Source organism: Rhipicephalus sanguineus, chromosome 6 (assembly GCF_013339695.2).
Source record: "Rhipicephalus sanguineus isolate Rsan-2018 chromosome 6, BIME_Rsan_1.4, whole genome shotgun sequence".
Classification (NCBI taxonomy): domain Eukaryota; kingdom Metazoa; phylum Arthropoda; class Arachnida; order Ixodida; family Ixodidae; genus Rhipicephalus; species Rhipicephalus sanguineus.
The window spans coordinates 35,103,094-35,123,661 of NC_051181.1; the positions used below are offsets into that span (position 1 = coordinate 35,103,094).

At 44.7% G+C, this 20,568-nt stretch overlaps 1 protein-coding gene across 1 annotated transcript; it reads right to left on the reverse strand.

Moving 5' to 3' along the window:
- Window positions 1-13,855: 13,855 nt before the first annotated feature.
- LOC125758778 (uncharacterized) lies at window positions 13,856-14,677 on the reverse strand. The gene is made up of 2 exons (XM_049416442.1): window positions 14,251-14,677; window positions 13,856-14,181 (listed from the first exon to the last, which is right to left on the reverse strand). Exons 1-2 carry the CDS (start codon window positions 14,631-14,633, stop codon window positions 14,004-14,006), a joined length of 561 nt encoding a protein of 186 aa, XP_049272399.1. The 5' UTR covers window positions 14,634-14,677; the 3' UTR covers window positions 13,856-14,003.
- Window positions 14,678-20,568: the final 5,891 nt, after the last annotated feature.

The following is a 20,568-nucleotide window of genomic DNA, read 5'->3' on the forward strand; positions in this document are numbered from 1 at the left end:
GATGGCCATACACACTGCGCGCTACAAACGAAGAGTTCCCGAATATGCATTATTTGGTGCGAGGCACAAGTAATTTTTGCACGTTCCTATTTTATTCACTGTCTAACAGGGAACACGCGTAATTATTACGTTCTGCGAGTGTGAAACTGGATATTTCGAACTAATTAGCACTTGGAATTCGTTGTGTAAATATTATATACGTGATTGAAGAGAGGATTCACCTACGAAATGTGGTTTTAATAAAGTCTCGGCTGGCCCACCAGCCGAAACGTTAATAAAACTACATTTCGTACGTGAATCCTCTCTTATATCATCTGTCGTACCGGACCCATCGATCATATATATATATATATATATATATATATATATATATATATATATATATATATATATATATATATATATATATATATGTGTGTGTATGTATATATATATATATATATATCATCAGCCTGTCTACGCCCACTGCAGGGCAAAGGCCTCTCCCATGTTCCGCCAATCAACCTGGTCCTGTGCTTTCTGCTGCCACGTTATACCTACAAACTTCTTAATCTAATCTAACCACCTAATTTTCTGTCTCCCCCTCACGCGTTTGCCATCTCTTGGAATCCAGTCAGCTACCCTTAATGACCACCGGTTATCCTGCGACGTGCTACGTGGCCGGCCCATGTCCATTTATTTTTCTTGATTTCAACTATGATATTCTTTACCCCCGTTTGTTCCCTGACCCACTGTGCTCTCTTCCTGTCTCTTACGGTTACACCTGTCATTTTCCTTTCCATCGCTCGCTGCGTCGTCCTCAATTTAAGTTGAACCCTCTTTGTAAGTCTCCAGGTTTCTGCTCCATAGGTAAGTACCGGTAAGATGCAGCTGTTATATACCTTCCTCTTAAGGGATAGTGGCAGGCTACCATTCATGATTTGCTAATGCTTCCCGAATGAGCCCCATCCCATCCTTGTTCTTCTAGTTATTTAACTCTCATGGTTCGGCTCCGCGGTTACTACCTGTACTAAGTAGACGTACTCCTTTACAACTTCCAGTGTCTCGCCACCTATCGCAAAGCGCTGTTCTCTGCCAAGATTGTTCTACATTACTTTAGTTTTATGCATATTAATTTTCAGACCTACTCTTCTACTTTCCGTATCCAGTTAAGTAATCATGAGCTGTAATTCGTCTCCCGCGTTACTCCTCAATGCAACGTCATCAGCTAATCGCAGGTTACTGAGATACTCTCCATTAACTCTTATCCCTAATTCTTCCCAATGTGGGGCCCTGAAAATTTCCTTAAACACACGGTGAATAGCATTAGAGATATTGTCTCTTCCTGCCGTACGCCCTTCTTTATTGGGATTCTGTCGCTTTCTTTATGGAGGACTATAGTGGCTGTGGATCCGCTGTAGATTTCTTCCAGTATGTTTATATAGGCTTCGTCGATGCCCTGATTCCGCAGTGCCTGCATGACTGCTGATGTCTCCACCGAATCAAATGCCTTCTTGTTCTATGAAGGCTATGTATAGGGTTGGTTGTATCCCGCGCATTTCTCTATCGCCTGATTGATAGTATGAATATGGTCTATTGTTGAGAAGCTTGTACGAAATTCTGCCTGGTCCTTTGGTTGATTGAACTCTAATGTCGTATTAATTCTGTTAGCAATTACTTTTGTAAACAGTTTGTAGACAACGGACGATAAGCTGATGGGCCTGTAATTTTTCAGGTCCTTTACGTCCGCTTTCTTATGGATCATGATGATGTTGGCATTCTTCCAAGATTCTGATATCCTCCCCGTCGAGAGACACTTCGTATACAAGGTGGCCAGTTTTTCTAACGTAATCTCTCCGTCGTCTTTCAACAGGTCTGATATTACCTGATCCTCACCAGCGGTTTTGCCTCTTTGCATTCCCTTTAGGGCTTTCTTTACTTCTCCTGTCAATACTGGTGGGATGTCAAAATCCTCTGGGCTGTTACTGCTTCTTACGTTATCATCCTGACCGTCTCAGCTGCTGTACAGATCTCTGTAGAACTTTTCCACTACCTCAACTGTTCTATCTATATTGGTTGTGACCTTGCCTTCCTTGTCCCTTAATGCATACATCCGATTTTTGCCTATGCACAGTTTCGTCTTCATAGCTTTGAGGCTTCTTCCGTTCTTTAGAGCATGCTCAATTCTCTCCATATTATACTTTCTTATGTCGGCTACTTTACGCCTATTGATTAACTTCGAAAGCTCCGCCAGCTCTATTTTGTCTGTTGCATTTGAGCCTTTCATAGCTTGACGTTTCTTAATGAGGTTTTTCGTCTCTTGGGATAGCTTACCAGTGTCCTGTCTAACGACTGTACCCCCGACTTTCACTGCACACTTTTTAATGATACTAGTCAGATTATCATTCATTGCGTCAATGCTAAGGTCGGTTTCCTCGGTTAAAGCCGCGTACCTCTTCTGAAGTGAAACTCTGAATTCCTGTACTTTCCCTCTCCGAGCTAGTTCATTAATCGGCTTCTTGCGTATCAGTTTCTGCCGTTCCTTCCTCAAGTCCAGTCGAATTCTAGATCTTACCATTCTTTGGTCACTGCGTCGGATCTTATTGACTATTTCCACATCCTGTACAATGCCCGGGTGGTCACACACATTATGAAGGCTATTTCATTTTTAGTTTCGCCATTAGGACTCCTCCACGTCTACTTACGAGTAGCCCGTTTTCTATAGAAGGTATTCAAGATCCGCATATATATATATATATATATATATATATATATATATATATATATATATATATATATATATATATATATATATATATATATATATATATATATATAGTGTTCTGGTCACTACTTGGCCGCCGCCGGAGAGATGACACGTAGACACAGCAGATCCATAGACTTTCTCCTAAACTGATTTATTTGGCTAAAGTGTTCCTAATTAGACGTTGTACACACTTGTACGCTACATAACTCTGACAACCCCGAGCAGCACTCACTGCAACCTGTTCTCGTGGCGTCTCCGGTGCGACTCTCTCGGCTCCTCCGGAAGCGTCCCGAGGCCACCCCAGAGACCAAACAAAAAGGACCAATCAGAAGTCCCCGTTGACCACACCCAATGGGGTGTCACGAATTCAAACAGGTACACCCAACCGCGGGCGGTCTCCACCAAGTTTGAACTCGATGACCGCCGTCCGCCTAAAGAATAATAATCTAAACTAAAGTAAAAACAGACCAAATGCGAAGCAGCGTTTCGGCATTTCGAGCCCGCGTTTCAGAGGGGGAGTGGAGAGGGTAATGGGAGCGGGGGAAGGGGAGATGAGGAAGGGGGACAGAGAAGAGGGTGAAGGGGAGAGGGAAAAGTGGAGAGGGGGAGTGGATATGACGTGTGTGGAGAGGGATTGCCCATGCGCAGTAAGGGTGGTCACGCCGCACACCACCGGTTTGAACTCCGTTATCCATAAGATGCTTCGCATCTAAAAGCCATTGCGACATCCGTTAGGCTTCCACCATACAGGCCATCCCGCATACCTTTAGGTGCCGCGGATGCAAAGGCGCCTGCGGTCCCCTAAATGGGAAACAGACCCTCATAGGAAGGAAGATAACGCGTCCGCACAACAAAGCCGATGAGCCACTCAAGGACACCACCGCAAACCCTGCGCTTGGGCAGACCCGCCACATTGGAACAAGCCAAAAGTTACATCATTACAAAAGCTACATCAACGTTTACGCGACACCTCTGTCCCCACTCTTGATGAGCTGCAAGTAAACTAAAAAGGCACAAACAAGTATATAATGTTCTTCGCGCCCTCCCAAAAAAGAAAGAACATTTCAGGTACATTTAAAAGAAAATTACACATACCTATAATATGCAAAAAAGGCGATCCGCGTCCAAATAAATGTACAAATCCTTTTACATCTGCGAGACACTAAAACACTAAGACATGATGGCGAAATACACATGCTCAAAAATAAAACTTGGTTTAAAACAGTGAAACAAGGAAAAGGTAAACTGTTAACTGGAGTTCTGACGCACACATCTCAGTACGAAGGCACACACGGAGACACACACAGTTACAAAAGGAGTCCTTCAACTAACTCACTCAAAATCACCGGAATTCATCCCAAACCCGGTGGTTTGTAGAAACATACATACTGAGCATGTCTGCAAGCGTACGGTTGAACCTCTCGCACAGGCCATTTGTCTGCGGGTGGTAGGCGGTGGTCGTGATTTGGTTGCTCGCCATTGCTCGGAATATCTCTTATATGAAGTTACTAACAAAGTGCTTTCCCAGGTCAGTGATTATCTTCGCCGGGGCTCCATGTTGTAGAACCACTTGCTGCACAAAAACTTGGGCTACCTCAGCGGCCGTTGCAGCAGGACAAGCGACCGCTTCTACCCACTTTGTGTGATAGTCAGTCATCACAAGCACGTAGCGATGACTGCGTTTACTTTTAACGAAGGGTCCGAGAAAATCCATCCCGCTTTGCTCTAACGGCCGCCCCACGGGGGGTATAGGTTGGAGAAAACCGACAGGTTTGCCGGGAGGTGGCTTTCCCGTCTGGCAGTCTGGGCATTTAAGGACATGCTTGCTCACCTATGCGAACATCTTTGACCAGAAATACCGGCAACGTACTTTTTCCCATGTGCGCTTGACACCAAGGTGGCCTGTCGTGGTGTCGTCATGGCAGTGCTTTAGGAAGTCTGGTCTCAGGCACTTGGGGACAACAAGTGCCGCGCGGTCTTCCTGGAACCCTTTTGCCCTCCGATAGAGAACACCATCGGTCAACCGAAAGCTCTGTGCCGTTCTTTTAGTTTTCCTGACAACGCGTGCGTTCGGGCGCTCGAGGTGCTGGATAATTTCTCTGATCCATGGATCTGCCCTCTGCCGTTCCCCAACATCCACTCGATCCAGAGCCAGCAACGGTAATTGGTTTTTTTCGGTCGCCGGCGCGGGATCATGAGGAAGGCGAGAAAGCGTATCGGCATTTCCATTCTTCCGGCCTGGGCGGTGTTTCAACGTTATGTCAAATTCCTGCAGCAACAAAGACCACCGCATGAGACGACCATTCGGATTCCGGACTTTCATAAGCCAAGCAAGGCTAGCTTGGTCTTTCAGGACTGTGAATTTAGCTTGTTTGCTCAATTTACAATAAGACATCGATCCAACTCGCAACGCTAGCCTTAAAGAAAAAATAAATAAATAAGGCAGCATAGGCAGGTACTCGCTGACTGCTTCGCCTTATACCAATTTTCACTATGTGTGGGATCTGCCGGATTTTTTTTAGCTAAAAGCTGGGGTAATAGATTCGTTGACAATCACCATCAATTTTGCGAGTCCACATTACTTGCCATCATCCGCTAAGACAATCCTAGTTACCAGGTGCATTAAGTCTATGAACTCTGAAATTGGCTACCCATATTAAAAACATTGCTATTTTCTGGTCGGCTTTTGTTCTATGTGCGAGATGGGAGAAAGCGATAGCCTATACTACCATTTATTTATCAAGAACATTGTCAGTTTAGAAATCGGGTCAGTTTGGTCTTGGCCAAGAACGGCCACTTCGATGGGTGCCACCATGTTTTCTTGGCCAAAGCTTTTGGAGCAAGCTTTGGTGCTTTTGCTAAATTCAAGAAATACCTTGCCCAGCCCCCACGCAAATGCTTTTTGGGTCTTGCGCGCGCAGTGGCTTTGCCATTATTTCTTCGGGGCCCCTATTGAAAACCCCTGATTGTGTGGAATGCACCTTGGGTTACACGTTAAATGCGACAATGATTGTTCTTTGCATTGCTGTTTTTGAGTGCATCTGTGACATGGCTGCCTAATGTTTATTCCAGGTATCTTGTTGGCATATGTCAAGAGGACAGCAGGAGGCAGGAACCTATAAGTGACACAGAGGAGCCCATTCAAAGGTTTTGGCGGCTTGCTCGGACAGTGCCATTTCTGAAAAAAAGGGCTGTGTGAGTCTATAATTTCTTGTTCGGCTGACTTGAGGTCATGACTTTCAAGGAACAGTAAGCTCAATTTGTCCTTCCATGAAATATGTGTAATCCCCAAATATACTATGTATTTATATTCAGATACAATACAACTTTCAACTGACTTTTCCTGTGTTTTCTTTTTCTGTAAAAACACTATCCTGAATATTCATACAACCTGAATCAAATATCAATTTGACTATGTGTAAAACATTTGAAGGTGTTTGAAAGAAAATGAGAAAACTCACCATATGAGAGCCATACTGTTTTAATGGTATTATATTTGATTATTCTAGCCAATATTTTTTTGTTTTTGTTCTTTTTTTTGGGGGGGAGGGGGGGCTCTCAACAGTATGAGTTCCTCTTATACCACCTGACACACCTACAACACTAGTTCGCACAACGGCATAAAGGCCTACTGATACAAGCGAATGCTGCATGAGACAGAATGAAAAGAGTCACACAAAAGAGCGTCTGTTTCAGTCGCTGGTGTATGTGGTGCCTTCACTCCTGTCTATTTATATTGGATCACTTAAGAATATTCATAAAAGCTGCTGTTACCACATAGCAACGATACAAGTTAATTTCCATGCACGCACTATGGTTCACATGTTAGATCCTGCATGTGCCAAGCGCGGTGGGAACTCTGAATTTGCACATTACGTTTATGTAACAATTTACCCATCGTACGGTGTCGACAAGGTGGTTACATAACAACGGATTTAAACATTTTTGCTTGTGATACGGTATTGGCAATGTTCTGAGGTGATACGGCTTCAATAGCAGATAGTTGTGGTACGGCGTCGCTAATGTTGATAAATGAGTACGGCTTCAGAGCTATTGACTTGCTGTACGGGATTGGCAACGTTAAGAAACACTACGCTTTCAAAAGTATTTCCCTGAGGTACGGCATCGGTATAAGTAACTACGGCTTCACTAGTGTCTTGTGCCGTAATGGGGAACATGCTGGCATCAAGAGTTAACGTGTCGTTTTACCGTACTATTACGGCAATATTTTTAACAGTGATATATATATACGTTCTCGGCAATGTAAAGAAAGATTAGGAGGTGAGCCTCCGGTTAGCGATCTCTTATGTTCCAATAATCTCTAACACAGCGGCTTGTCTGTCCTGCGTAATATTATTAATATCTGGGGTTTAACGTCCCAAAACCACGCTATGATAATGAGAGACGCCGTAGTGGAGGGCTCCGCAAATTTCGACCACCTGGGGTTCTTTAACGTGCACCTAAATCTAAGTACACGGGCCTCAAACATTTTCGCCTCCATCGAAGATGCAGCCACCGCGGCCGGGATTCGATCCCGCTACCTTCGGGTCAGCAGTCGAGCACCATAACCCCTAGACCACCGTGGCGGGGCCGTCTGTCCTTTGTGGAGGCGGCGGCAGCTAAAAGGAACCTTATAAGTTATACACCACACCTCTATGGCAATAAGTGAATTTGCTGGTGTGTTTTACGAAACAAATGTCGGTCCGCATCTTGTCATTTACTCGCTCATTCTTTCTATGCACAGAGGCACAAATCTTACTTATCCTGTGAGATACGCACTTAATCTAAGGAATACTTATACGACACGTTTTTTTTTTCTATCGAATTTCTACAACCATGCTCGGACCTAACAAAACCGCCTTCTTTAAACGTTCAGCGACAGTGGCCACTGCAACGCGAGGATAAGCTACATCTAAAAGACGTAGATGTAGGCTAAAGATGTATATGTCGGCGATCTAACCGAATTCATGTTTATTCAACGATTACTTGTAATGTACTCATATCAGCGAGACGCATCGTATTGCCAGAGACAGTTTTTCGCTTGAGCATTTATAAACACTCTTGCGCTTTATAAACACAGTGTGATCAGATGTGAAGCAACACGCGAAAACACCAACCGGCGTTTGTAAAATATAACATTTGCCGTAAGTGACAACGAATGGTGATAAAAGCGATGTTTTGTTACCTGGCGGTACGAGCGACGCGCATACTGTCTGATCAATGTATCTTATTTTGCGAAGCGCGTACTGTCTCACACAATCTTTAAATATTAAAGCCTGACCTTGTGCTCGTCAACAGTGTCGGTGGGCGTTGATTTCGAATGGATTCACGATTCACGAATTGTAATGACCGCTCGCGGAAGTTGTCTAGGAAACCAAGCTGTATCACTTCGTTTATTTTTTGCCGTAGGGCATGCTGGCTCAAAAAAAATAATAATAATGACGCTCCGTGGCTCAGGTGGTTCGACAGTGGCACGCGGGAACACTAGACAGATGGAAATCGTAGAGAGGCCGTCGCAGTTAAAGACAGAAGTTCACGACGGATTTACGAAGTAATATGCTAAACCTTGTCGCATTCTCTTCATCTAACAAGCGCTGATACGGCGTAAACGAAAAGCTAAAGCGTGAGTCTCGCTGCGGCGTACACATTTTTCCCATGAGCACTTGCGCGCCCGCTGGTGGCGCTCGTGTGCTTGAAAAAGGTCTATTCGAGCTTGCGAAAAGAGTTGCGGAAACGCTGATTCGCGCACACGTGAAGCAAATGCAAGAAGTCGAAAATGCAGTAGAGCTGGATGTTGAAATCCGCGAGCCCCTACTGGCCTCGAGGCCCACCACTGGAAACGCCGGCGCCACCGTCGGCGTGACGTGCTTGGCAGGATCACGTGGTCTCAGTGGCCGCGTCGGCTGCTTGTGGAACGCTGCCGCGTGCTTTGAAAACCAGTTTAAAGTACCAAATGCGCTGCGGTATGTTCAAATACGGAAGTTTTCTCGCATTTTCTGCTCAATTGCAACCATTTTATTAGAGTGGCTGCCTCTGAAGGCGACGAACATGGGGCTCTACCGCTCGGTGCCGCAGTGCCGGGCTTACGCAACGGAGCCCACTGTCAGCCTGCACCGGTAACCGCGGTACAACAAACTGCGTGAAGCATGAGTTGTAAAGCTAAGAACCGACAAGTAGCCATCGGCTACTAGTCTTGTGCTACAAGCACTTCCGCGACGAAGACTTTCGTTACTGCGTCGGGCCTGCGATATTCGGTGAGTAGCAGACAGCGCACACTCAGACGATGGCTCACGCGCGCTTCCCGCCGGCAAATGATGCTTATCTGCCACAGAATGGAAAAGGCGCTACCTTTTACCACGTGCAATGCCATTTCAGAACCCTCCCGTGCGACCTCTCGATCGTCGGCCCCGTGCTCAGCACCCACAAAATCGGCTGCAGATGCGCAAGCCATTGTTTAGATACGTTGAATTAAAAAACTCGCAGGGTCCCTTATGCATTCGCTAAAGATGACTGGAAGGCGAAAGCCATCTTCTTCTTCTTGTCACTCGATGTATTGATTCTCCCGTGCCCCCCTGCAAAAGCGTTCTGCACCTAACGCGGTTTTGCACGGCCTCCGTGACCGATCACGGAGGCAATGCAAAGCGACCATGACGTTGAATACGTCATGATGTGACGTCACGTTATGTGATGTCATAATGACGCTACATATCTTGGCGATCTGTGACGTCATGATGACGTCATATGATAACGCCATCACCGATCACGAAGGCAATGCAAAGGGACCATGTTGTGTGAATACGTCATCATGCGACATCACCTTATGTCACGTCATGGTGATGTCATAAGGAAGTTACAAATTTAGGAGGTCTGTGACGTCATGATGATGTCATATGTTGACCTCATCACGTGACAATTATTTTTTGCGTCACTCGTCTTGATGCCGTGACGGCCAATCTTCCCGTTTGAAGAGACATCTGGCTTTCGCCTCCATAAGCTACGCGACGTTTGCTGGTGGACGTACAAAGTGACAGAGTCAAATGCTGCGGCTGTGGGCTGCATTTATGTTGGCAATAACATTTTTTTCAGTCAAGCTTGCGTTCCCCTGACGGAAACACTATGTCCCAAATTTATTTTTGTCACTCTCAAACTGACGTTGGGCCTCTCCAACCCCATGTAGTTTCTTGGAGCCTCATTTACTCACGTGGGAAAGATTCCACCCTGTTGGCGTTAAACACGACACTGCTGCCAAAATTGCTGGGGCACTCGTCAAATATTTACTATCTTGTTTTGCGGCTGCTGGTTGCTGCAATAACTTCTATTTTATTCACCGCTATTGTAAGTTCACGTGGGTCCCAGTTCACAGCCGACGTTTGCAGAACAAGTCCGGCGAACGTTACTGTATTTTCTTTCTTTTCCTTGACGTTGCATGCTACTACCATGCTCGGTCTCGTAGACTACTTCTCCTTCCACCAGCAATCTCGAAATGGTGAAGCTTTGGTATATGAATTCGGTGATGACAGAGAGCGGCAGGTTCACTGGAATGCAAATGGAACGATAATTAAGGAGCATTAAAAAAAAGCGTCACATTCGCTCACGTTTTGTGTGAGCACCAAACGAAACGAATGCACTGAATAAAGGAACAGAAGCAGCGGCATTTGCCCGCTGAGAAGGCCGATCAATACGCAGTGCGAGACAACTTGTCAAATGACATTGAAACGTACACGAATTTAGACCGAAAAAAAAACTGAATCGCCGGGACGGCACATCACAAAGTTGCCATGCGCACCGAAGCCGCAGTTGTAACGAAATTGTTTTTGAACTTATCTGATAGCGTCCGCGCAATAGTAGTTGTGTGTGTACTCACAAATTCTCCTATTTTGCGGCCTAAAGTTCACAGCGCGGTGCCAAAACGCGCTCGTAGCAAACGCGAAACCATCAGTACGAGCATACATGCAGACGCTCATACATGCAGAGGCACCGTCAGTCGTCGCGAACCCGTGCGATCGCTGGCTTGGTTCTTCTTTCTGTAATGCTCCGTTTGGTTATACAGGCAGTCTACTATAAAGAAATATTTCAGATATTTTGCACTCAGCGAGTGACTACCTTTCACGCAAGAAGCCGGTTCAGGGGTCTCGAACGCGGTGACCGCGTGAAGCGGGTGCTCGGTTTTCTGCAGAGAGACAGCGACTGTAGACTATCTTGTGCTTTCTGTTCGTCGAAAATTATTCTTTTGACAGGAAAGAACATATTTCTTTTCGAAAGTACCTGCAGAAATGTCCCAGAGGGCTTCCGCGAGGTGATTTTGTAGAGCACCGACAGCAAAACCTATGGGGCGCGCGCCGGCGGCATCCTGCTATAGCACGCAATCGAGGCGCGTCCGATAAAGGGCGACTCCGTAACTCCTCGCCGCCAATACGTACCAAGGTCATTTCAATACCACCATATAAGGCCCGATTTGACATAGATATGCATTTTTCAGACCATGTTCCCCTAAAGTATCTGATGAGATGGCGCAATCAAGGTTGCAGCGGAAAAACCTGCGTTAGATGCGCTAAGTGCGACCTGTTTCATTGCCTTCTAAACAGATATTCCTTTCTTGATTTTCGCTCACCTTAGTTCTGATGTACCCAAATGGGTAACGCCTCGGAAATTGCTGTTTTCGTTTTTTCTTCTTTTGAGAAGTGTGTGGTCCTAAAATGCTTACAATAAATAATGTATATGAGTTTACCTTGTCTAGTGTTTTCTCGGGTCTGAACAGGTTGTGGGGTCTGAGCGATAAACGCCGCCGCCCTCGGAACACACGGAGACAGTTCACGCGATCGTGCAACAAACGTGGAGGTTTATTAACACTTCTTTACATATACGGCGAGGTCGCCGGCCGAATTCGTAACACGTAACACGCTAACAATGAATACTGGGAGACATATCACACTCTCCATACAATGTAAGACATACAATATAACATAAGACTTTACATAAGACATAAAATAAGACAACATAATACAACCCAAATGCGAAGGCGGCGCCGCAGATGCACGATTCACCACGAGGGCCCGAGGGAAGCGAGCCGCGGTACCGTCCCCCCCGGACCTACCGTGGCCGTCGCCCATCCGCGCGCCGCCACACCCCAAAAGAGACTCCCTGCCGTTTCTATGCGCCGGCCTAATTCTCTGCGGCGGCGATGCCGGCGCCACCGCGCTAAACTCGGGTTACGGCCAGCGCATCCCTGGCCTTGGACGAACGTCTCCACTTACGCGCCGAGCCCGTGCGTTCCAAACACAGCGGCCGCGCCGAAGTTACGGCAGTCGCCTTTACAGGAGTGATATAGCACCCCCACATCCCCCAACCTTAAATCAAACACATATCACGAAAAAACTTAAAAACAAAGAGCTACACAAGCTCTACAAAAGAACATGTGGCGTAAATGTCCCTACAGAATGTCTCTGCACCACGATGCAGCCGCTGGTCGACACCGCTGCAATGGCTTGACCTCAGTCCCGGAACCGCAATGGCAACGTGGCCGTCGGCGCGAGAGGGCGTCGCTCGCCGACACGTCTTCTGGTTGCGGGCAGCACTCAACGAGGGCACCGATTTGAAGGCAGCTACGCAGGTCACTGGCATGTCGGCCATCGGTGAAGACGATGTGCAGCAGACAGCCAGCCGCGGGTTACAACTCCCACTGCGTACACGCTCGAAAGAACGGTGCAGTCCGGCTAGCAATGACGTTGGCGGTGACTGAGACGACAAATGCAATGAACGGTTGCCTTTTTAAATGCGAAGCATTTCTTAGCGAACTTCTGCGAGTTTGAGCGTATCTATCTATCTATCTATCTATCTATCTATCTATCTATCTATCTATCTATCTATCTATCTATCTATCTATCTATCTATCTATCTATCTATCTATCTATCTATCTGTCTATCTATTTATCTGTCTATCTATCTATCTATCTATCTATCTATCTATCTATCTATCTATCTATCTATCTATCTATCTATCTATGAGCGTATCTATCTATCTATCTATCTATCTATCTATCTATCTATCTATCTATCTATCTATCTATTTATCTGTCTATCTATCTATCTATCTATCTATCTATCTATCTATCTATCTATCTATCTATCTATCTATCTATCTATCTAGCCGCCTACGACTTTGTGCTCTCCTGGCCGTTTCGTTAATCGGATGTATACCAAAATTGGTATGGAATAACATGACCGTATTACGAACATAAATGACAGGTCATAACATGAAAATCATGACATGCATGTCATGAACAGCATGATTTACATTCCACGGCCTTGAGGCTCTTGCGGCCATTCCGTTAATTTCATGTATACCAAAACTGGTATGACGTGACAAGAGTTCATGGCGAACATAATGGCAGGTCCTAACGTGCAAATCATGACACACATGTCATGTGCGGTATGATATACATGAAATGGTCTCGGGGCGCTCGCGGCCGTTTAAATGAATGGATATATACGAAAGCTGGTATGACGAGGCATTTCGACATGACGAACATAACTGACACGTGTTAACATGAAAGTCATGACACGCGTGTCATGCACGTCATGATTTAAATGCCACACTCAAGACGCACTCGCGGCCGTTTCCCTAGGTTGATGTACACCAAAATTGGTATTGCGCGATGTGACTGTATGAAGAACATGAATAACAGGTGGTAATATGAAAACCATGACATGCATGTCATGATTGACATGCCACGCTCATGGTGCATTCGCGGCAGTTTCGCGGGCTTGATATACACCAAAATTGGTATTGCACGACGCGACGAGACGTGTACACTCAGACTTTCCTAATGCTTTAGCGTAATGTGACTTTGGGCGACTGGTTGCATGTAGTGCAAAGAAATGAGAGAAAGAGATGCATGATTGCTAACTAAATTTAATTTGCACAAGCCCTGCCGCTTCGAGGACAAACAATTGGGGTTTTTAAAAACATTTTTGAAACTCCTAACAGCTTTTTTGTAGTAGCGTGTGGGTTGTTTTGCATGACAACTTTTTGGGGGGCACATTGGGCTTTACTGTAGGGCATATTTGTTCTGCAGAAAAAAATATTCATTAAGAGAGAAGGCTGCTTCAATGAGCGGGTTGGAGTGAAAAGAAAAACCACTTAAGGGAAGTGCGTGCCACTGTGCAAGTTTTTTGTTTTCTTTTTCTACGCATGAAATAGAGTTCGTCATGAACAGAATTATGCACTCAGAAAGAGGATATAATAAGCACTGAAAACTTACTCTTCAAACCTACACTCCACAGTTCTGCTGCCTGACTTCCGATTGTTTTCTAGTGCTCTTTTGTAAGCCCTTTCAAGTGATTTCCACTTATTCGTCACTTGGAGCACACTCAAGGAGCACTCGAAATCCTCATTCAGGGCTTCCGTCAAGTATAGGAACAGCTGCTTTTCGTTCCTGTGAGCAAAAAAAGTAAGCAAAGTAATGCACATGTGCTTATCACCAACGTGCTCATCACTGCCTCACCTCAGTCCTCCCTTCTTGTCGATGTTTCTGAAATTCTCCTTATATTTTTCAATCAAAAATCTGGTCCTCTGACCGCTCCATAGAGCTTCTTTTGAGTCGTCGCGACGCGCACGACCCGGAGAAAGCGCAGCAGCTGCAGCAGCGGACGCCTGCGTCGTCGGCTCAGCATGGTTTGGCGGTGTTGGCTGCGTTGTAGGCATAGCCTGCATGGCATGCTCGTTTGTCGGGTCAGCATTGGCAAGACGACCCGACGCACAAACTACCCGCAGTTGTCTCCCATCTGAAAAAGGCAAAACAACAACCACACAAAAAAAGCAAAAAAAAACAAAGGGTAATGAAGAAATGTCCCCGTCGTGCCAGTGAGCGGACAAATGGTCCAGCATGCTTTTCCAAAATTACCTGTGGTAGTGTAGAGCTCGGCGTCGCCGTCAAAATTTCGGTCCGGACACCGTCGATGTCCGCGACCACCGGCATATTTGTCGTCTGCTGGTCGCGTTGTCGTGTGCTGTCTGCCAAGCATGCGCGGGGAGTGGGTTGCGTGGCTGCACCCAAAATGCTGCACCCTCGTGCTGGGAGGTTCAAGAATTCGCGGCACCGCTTCAGCACCTTACCTTGGGGTGCCGCTGTACCTTCGGGAATCGAGGACCTAGGTGCAGCGCACCGTGAAAAAGGGCAGAAGGTGCCGAGAACCTAGGCTGAATCGAATAGGCCTTATATTAGAGTGCTGCTGGTAACACTTTTAGCTCTAAGTAAAAAGCAGAACATTATTTATTTAGTATACTATTATGAAATAGGCTTTCATTTAGCATTAGCGCATGTAAACATAAAAACAAAGATACGGGACTAGCAATACGTTTTGTTGGGCTAGTTGGTTCATGACTTCTGAAGGAAAAAAATTATAGCGTAAAGCAAAGCGCCAGTCCCGTCCTCCCTGTCTGCCCGTGTGTTGCTTTGCGCTACAATTTTTTCCTTCAGAAATACGCGACTAGGGCTACCCCTACTCATCTGCAAACAGACGGGGCAGACATGGCGGCGTTAGGGTGGCACGAGCATAGAGTTTCCTACAATACTTACTAGAGGGAACTCTGGCGCTAGTGTCTATGGGAGCTGCAACGCATGACTATAGTGCCTAGAATATACTGGCTAGTGTGCTGAGCGCGCGCTTTGGCGTGGCCACCGCGCTGATGCCTTCCCACAGTCACCGCATGGCGGCGCTGCGACTCGCTAAGGTCCATCGCGCGTCGGCGGCTCCTGCGCTTGCGGCTGCGTAGAACGGCGCTTTCTGCTGCGAATACAGTGTTATTCGTTCCTTTTTACACACTCGACAGAACACTCGATCGGAAGAAGGAAATCTTAGCGGCAAATTACTGCCCGCAGAGAATCCTCAACTGGTTGGGTACTACAAAATGACGAAGGTTTCACACGTACCTCACGGTCGTCTGCTAGCTTTCGCGACTCTGTGCTTCACCACCAAAGCGAAGTAGCAAAGTCACAATTAATGTACTACGATACACCCAACTTGCCAGTTGAAAACAATCAGCTAAGGTTGACACGTTAGGTGCAACGAATCCTGTCGTAAGGATGGCTCACGGCAATTTCGATCGCGATCAAGTCCGACTCGGATTCTTTCAGGGGCGTAGCCAAGGGGGGGTTGGGGGGTTCAACCCCCCCCCCCCGAAATTTTTCAGTTTTGCTTGCGTATATATACACGCACACATACAAACGCACGCACGAACATACATAAAGTATGGTAGAACCCCCCCCCCCCCCCCGAAAAAAATTTCTCGCTACGCCCCTGGATTCTTTGCTGCTACACGTGAACATTCGCTGGCGATAGCAGGGTGCTTTGAAGGGCCAGTTAGTACATCTTATTCTGTTGAAAACAGCGCGAAGACGGGACGAAGGCTAAGGAACAGCGCTTGTGTTGTTTGTTATCCTTAGCCTTCATCCCGTTTTCGCGCTGTTTTCAACGCAGCGATTTTACTCGAAGTCGATCCAGCCAACTGCAATTCCCACCGCTCAGTCATGGTCATATTTTATTATATTAGCGGCGCATCACACTCGGTATGATGCACCATCATGGACTTGCAGAGTGTATTATGCGCCGAGGTAGTCGGATCGGTGGCTACGATAATTCTCGCGAGCAGATATTTTACTCGGAGCAGGTCGACAGTAATCGCAAATTCCCGTGTAACGCTGGTATTACACAAATACACTAATATTTATTGCAGACATTATGACACTAGTTTTTGCACATTGTTCGCTTTCACAAACAGGATGAAAATTGCACACCCAGTGCTGCAGATATCAGCATAGGCCCCATACTCTCGGATCGGTTGTTTCGATGTTTCTGCAGTGCAGCTGTGGCTACTGCATTGTTGTATCTACATGAGCAAGTCTGTAGTTAACAGAGCATCGTTTATACGCAAATGGATGTTAGAGAATGACTCTTTCGCTCTTGAAAACTATGATTCTTTTTATTTGCATCGCGTTGGTAAACGTGGTGGAGGTACATGTTTGCTGTTGCTAAAGCACATGTACTCGGATAGGATTGAACATTTATGCGCTGTTACACCTGATTATGAAGTTCTATCTGTGCTTTCTGGAAAACTACTTTTCGTTGTTGTTTATCGCCCCCCGTGTAGTCGCATTGAAGATTTCTTTGCTTACATTGAAAGTGTTTTTGAACTTGCGTGTCAGTGCCAATATACTATTTTCCTTGGTGGTGATCTGAATATTAATATTCTTGAGAATTCTCCAGGACGCACACAGTTGTTGCTTCTGATTGAGTCTTATCTTCTCCGAAATGTTATCACTGTACCAACCCGTGTTACCTCGTCGTCTGCAACTGCACTTGACTTGATAATCACTAATGAATCTACTGAATGTGTTTCTGCAGGGGTTATTAACAGAGCATTGAGTGATCACCTCCCCGTATTTCTGTTGAGCAACGTCTCATTGGTTTCTAACAAAATTACTCACGACCCATTATTTCGGACACAAAATATTAACGCCAGCTCATTAGAAGAATTTCGTTGCATGATATTAAATTTTGATTGGACGCCACTGTACAGACACACGACTGCAGACGAGGCATTTAACTTTTTTTTAAAACACTTCACAATGTTTTACAGCAAGGCATTCCCATACAGGGTTGCGAAAAAACCGAAGAAGGCCCGTAAGCCTTGGATGACGTCTCGCATCCTTAAAATGATTTCCAAGAAAAACAACTTATATCAGAAGTTTTTACAGAGTCGCGAACACCCCGATCTCGTAGCTTTTAAAAAATTTCGCAATAATTTGAATGGCACAATAAGAAAATCTAAAAAAGAGTATCACATTCGCTTATTTTCAGGCATTAGTGATCAAAAGGTTCTCTGGAATAGATTAAACATGTTGCTAAAATCTGAACGAACGTGCTCACCTGCTTCTCTTACAATTGATGGTATCAACTATGTTGGGAAAGATTTAAGTGACAAGTTCAATGACTACTTTGCATCCCTTGTTCAAAGTGAGCATGACCCTAGCACTCTCGATTACGTGAGAAACCGAGCACAGGACACCATGGCACTTATCGAGTGTGATAGCGATGAAGTATTAGCCGCTTTCAGACGTATGAAAATCAGTAAATGCGCGGATGCTTTTGGTCTGACAATGAGACCCGTGCTACATGTACTTGATGTCATTTGCCCCTTCCTAACTCATATTTATAACTTGTCCCTCAGCACTGGTATATTTCCATCAGAAATGAAAAAGGCGAAAGTGATTATTCTCCATAAGGGAGGTGCTAAAGAAACCCTCGGTAATTATAGGCCCATATCCATTCTACCAATTTTTTCCAAGGGATTAGAGCGAGTTATTTATGTGCGTATTTCAAAATTTTTCGAAAAATACGGGCTGATAACCAATACACAGTTTGGTTTCAGGGAAAGATCATCTACGGAAGTTGCGTTGCTCACACAAAAAGAACTTATTCTTCATAATATAGAAATGAAACTATTGACTTTAGGAATATTTATAGATTTTTCAAAAGCGTTCGATAGAATTAATCATAAAACCCTTCTTTTAAAACTTCCAGCTTATGGTGTCAGAGGTATTTCTTTGGATTTAATATCGAGTTATTTGCGTAATCGTACTCAGTATGTGGCTATCGACAACCACGACTCGTCCTGTAATAAAGTAGAACATGGTGTTCCTCAGGGTAGCCTGCTTGGTCCTTTGCTGTTCATTATTTATATTAATGATTTGATAGAAATAGACACTAGTGTTCAATATATTATATACGCAGATGACACGAGCTTATTCTTATCGGGTTCAAATGCAGATGATTTAGTCAATCGGGCCAATATCGTCCTAAATAAGTTACATACTTGGTCTCTTAAAAATTCCCTTCTTATTAATTCCAATAAAACTAAAGCAACATTTTTCAGAGCAAAAAATCAAGTTATTTCTGTCAGAGCCACACTTACCTTAGGAGGAAATGCCATAGAAATTACTGACACAGTTAGAACGCTTGGAGTCTACTTTAATGAATTCATGCTCTGGGATAGTCACATAGAACATCTTCAAAGTAAGCTTGCACGTGTAGTTGGCGTTTTGAGAAAATTCCAGCATCTATTGCCAGAAAAGGCAAAGCTTACGTTGTACCACGCCCTGTTTGAATCACAGTTAAAATATTGCGTATTGGTATGGGGAAGTTCAACAAAAACAAATATTAGTAAACTAGTCTCTATGCAGAAAAATGCGCTTAGAGCGATTGCTGGCGTGCCTTACAGAACGCACTCTGAACCACTGTTTACCACCTACCATATCATGCACTTTACCAACATGTACCATCATCGTCTTTTACAGCTCTACAAATCACAGATTGAACGCGGCATATTGTTCTTATGTGAAGTCGCTAACCTCCACACCAACATTCTTTGCTACCTTACAAGACACCACGAGTACTGGTCTGTGCCTCACCCACGTACTAATTACGGCTTTCAAACCCTAAGCTATACATTACCTTCCTTGCTTAACAAGTTTGGCTTTACTCACACCTCGATACGCGAACTTTCCTTTAACTCTCTTCGAAACTTATTTCGTTAATGTGTACATTTTTGATGATGATTTGTGATTTTTGATTTTTAATGTGTGCACCTTAATTATATTTTGTGTACGCAACTTTATTTGAATATATCTGGAGATATAATGTGTTTGTAGTGTCACCCATTTTATTGTGCACCGTGTTCTTTTTTTCTGCTTTGGAGTTCTTGTTTGTTATGCTACAATGTTATCCTGTGCTACTTCTGTTTCGTGCATACCGCAGTGCCGATGTATACGGGGGGAAGGGAGCAATGTCAAGCCGCGACTGTGCGGCTTTTTTTCCCTCCTCCTCAGCCATGTATATATATATTTTTTTTGTATGCATGTCTGAAATAAAGACTCAGACTCAGACTCAGACTCATGTAGGGTGGGGTGGGGTCACTTTCACTGTTCTGCGTTTTCCAGCATGGCATCCGTATTTTCTAGACCACATGCCATGAACACAAGCCAATCTCAATAGGATTCACTACTCATGCATTTTATCTGAAAGGTACTACTCACTTCACAAAAAAAACAAAAAAAAACATTACGAATGTGCCTGGAGCTTGAATTTCATTTTAACGGAAGGAAAGATAAGTGCAAAGAAACCGAACAGGGGTCATTATAGTCAAGATCGACATCTCAATTAGATAATTTCATTAGTCTAGCATTGTGATTAGCTGAAATATTGCCTGAAAAAATCAAGTGCAAGGCACCTTTGTGAATATGGGCTTTTGTTTTTAACCGCAATGAACTAACAGTTTAAGGCGGGATGAGACTTCCTTGGGTAAAAAAAAATCAATTTTGGGATTTCAAAATTACCTGATACAACATTTCTTTATCTTTCAGAAAATATATCACATTTGGGTAGTCGCCGTTTCAAAAAGGATTTTAGGTCCTTTTTCTTTGACACATTGACAGGTAATGCTCGCGCACCCCTACGTTATTTCTGCGTTTTTCTCAAAAGAACATTTTTGTAGTTTCTGTACCTTTTTCTCGAGAACTAGTGGGCTTAGAAAACAAACATTTCCACGTGTTAACTAATGGCATTTATATAACTGGCACTAGAAGCAGCGCTGTGCGTGGTTGATGTCTGGGTTGTGGGTGTGTGGGTGTGGGGGTGTGTGAATGTGTCGTGTGGTTGCGCTCTAATTAGCTTTTGAAAAGAAGCAGTAGCCTATGCGCATTTGTATTTTTTAGTATAAAAAGATCCGTCATAAGTGGCAATTTTCATAAATCAACAAACGTAAG

What these genes read in the sequence shown, in the direction of transcription:
- LOC125758778 (XM_049416442.1), bottom strand. Translation starts at nt 14,633, where the DNA reads ATGCTGGACCATTTGTCCGCTCACTGGCACGACGGGGACATTTCTTCA. An exon ending in GACAAGAAGGGAGGACTGAG is followed by an intron (nt 14,182 to 14,250) that starts GTGAGGCAGTGA and finishes TTTTGCTCACAG; the next exon opens with GAACGAAAAGCAGCTGTTCC.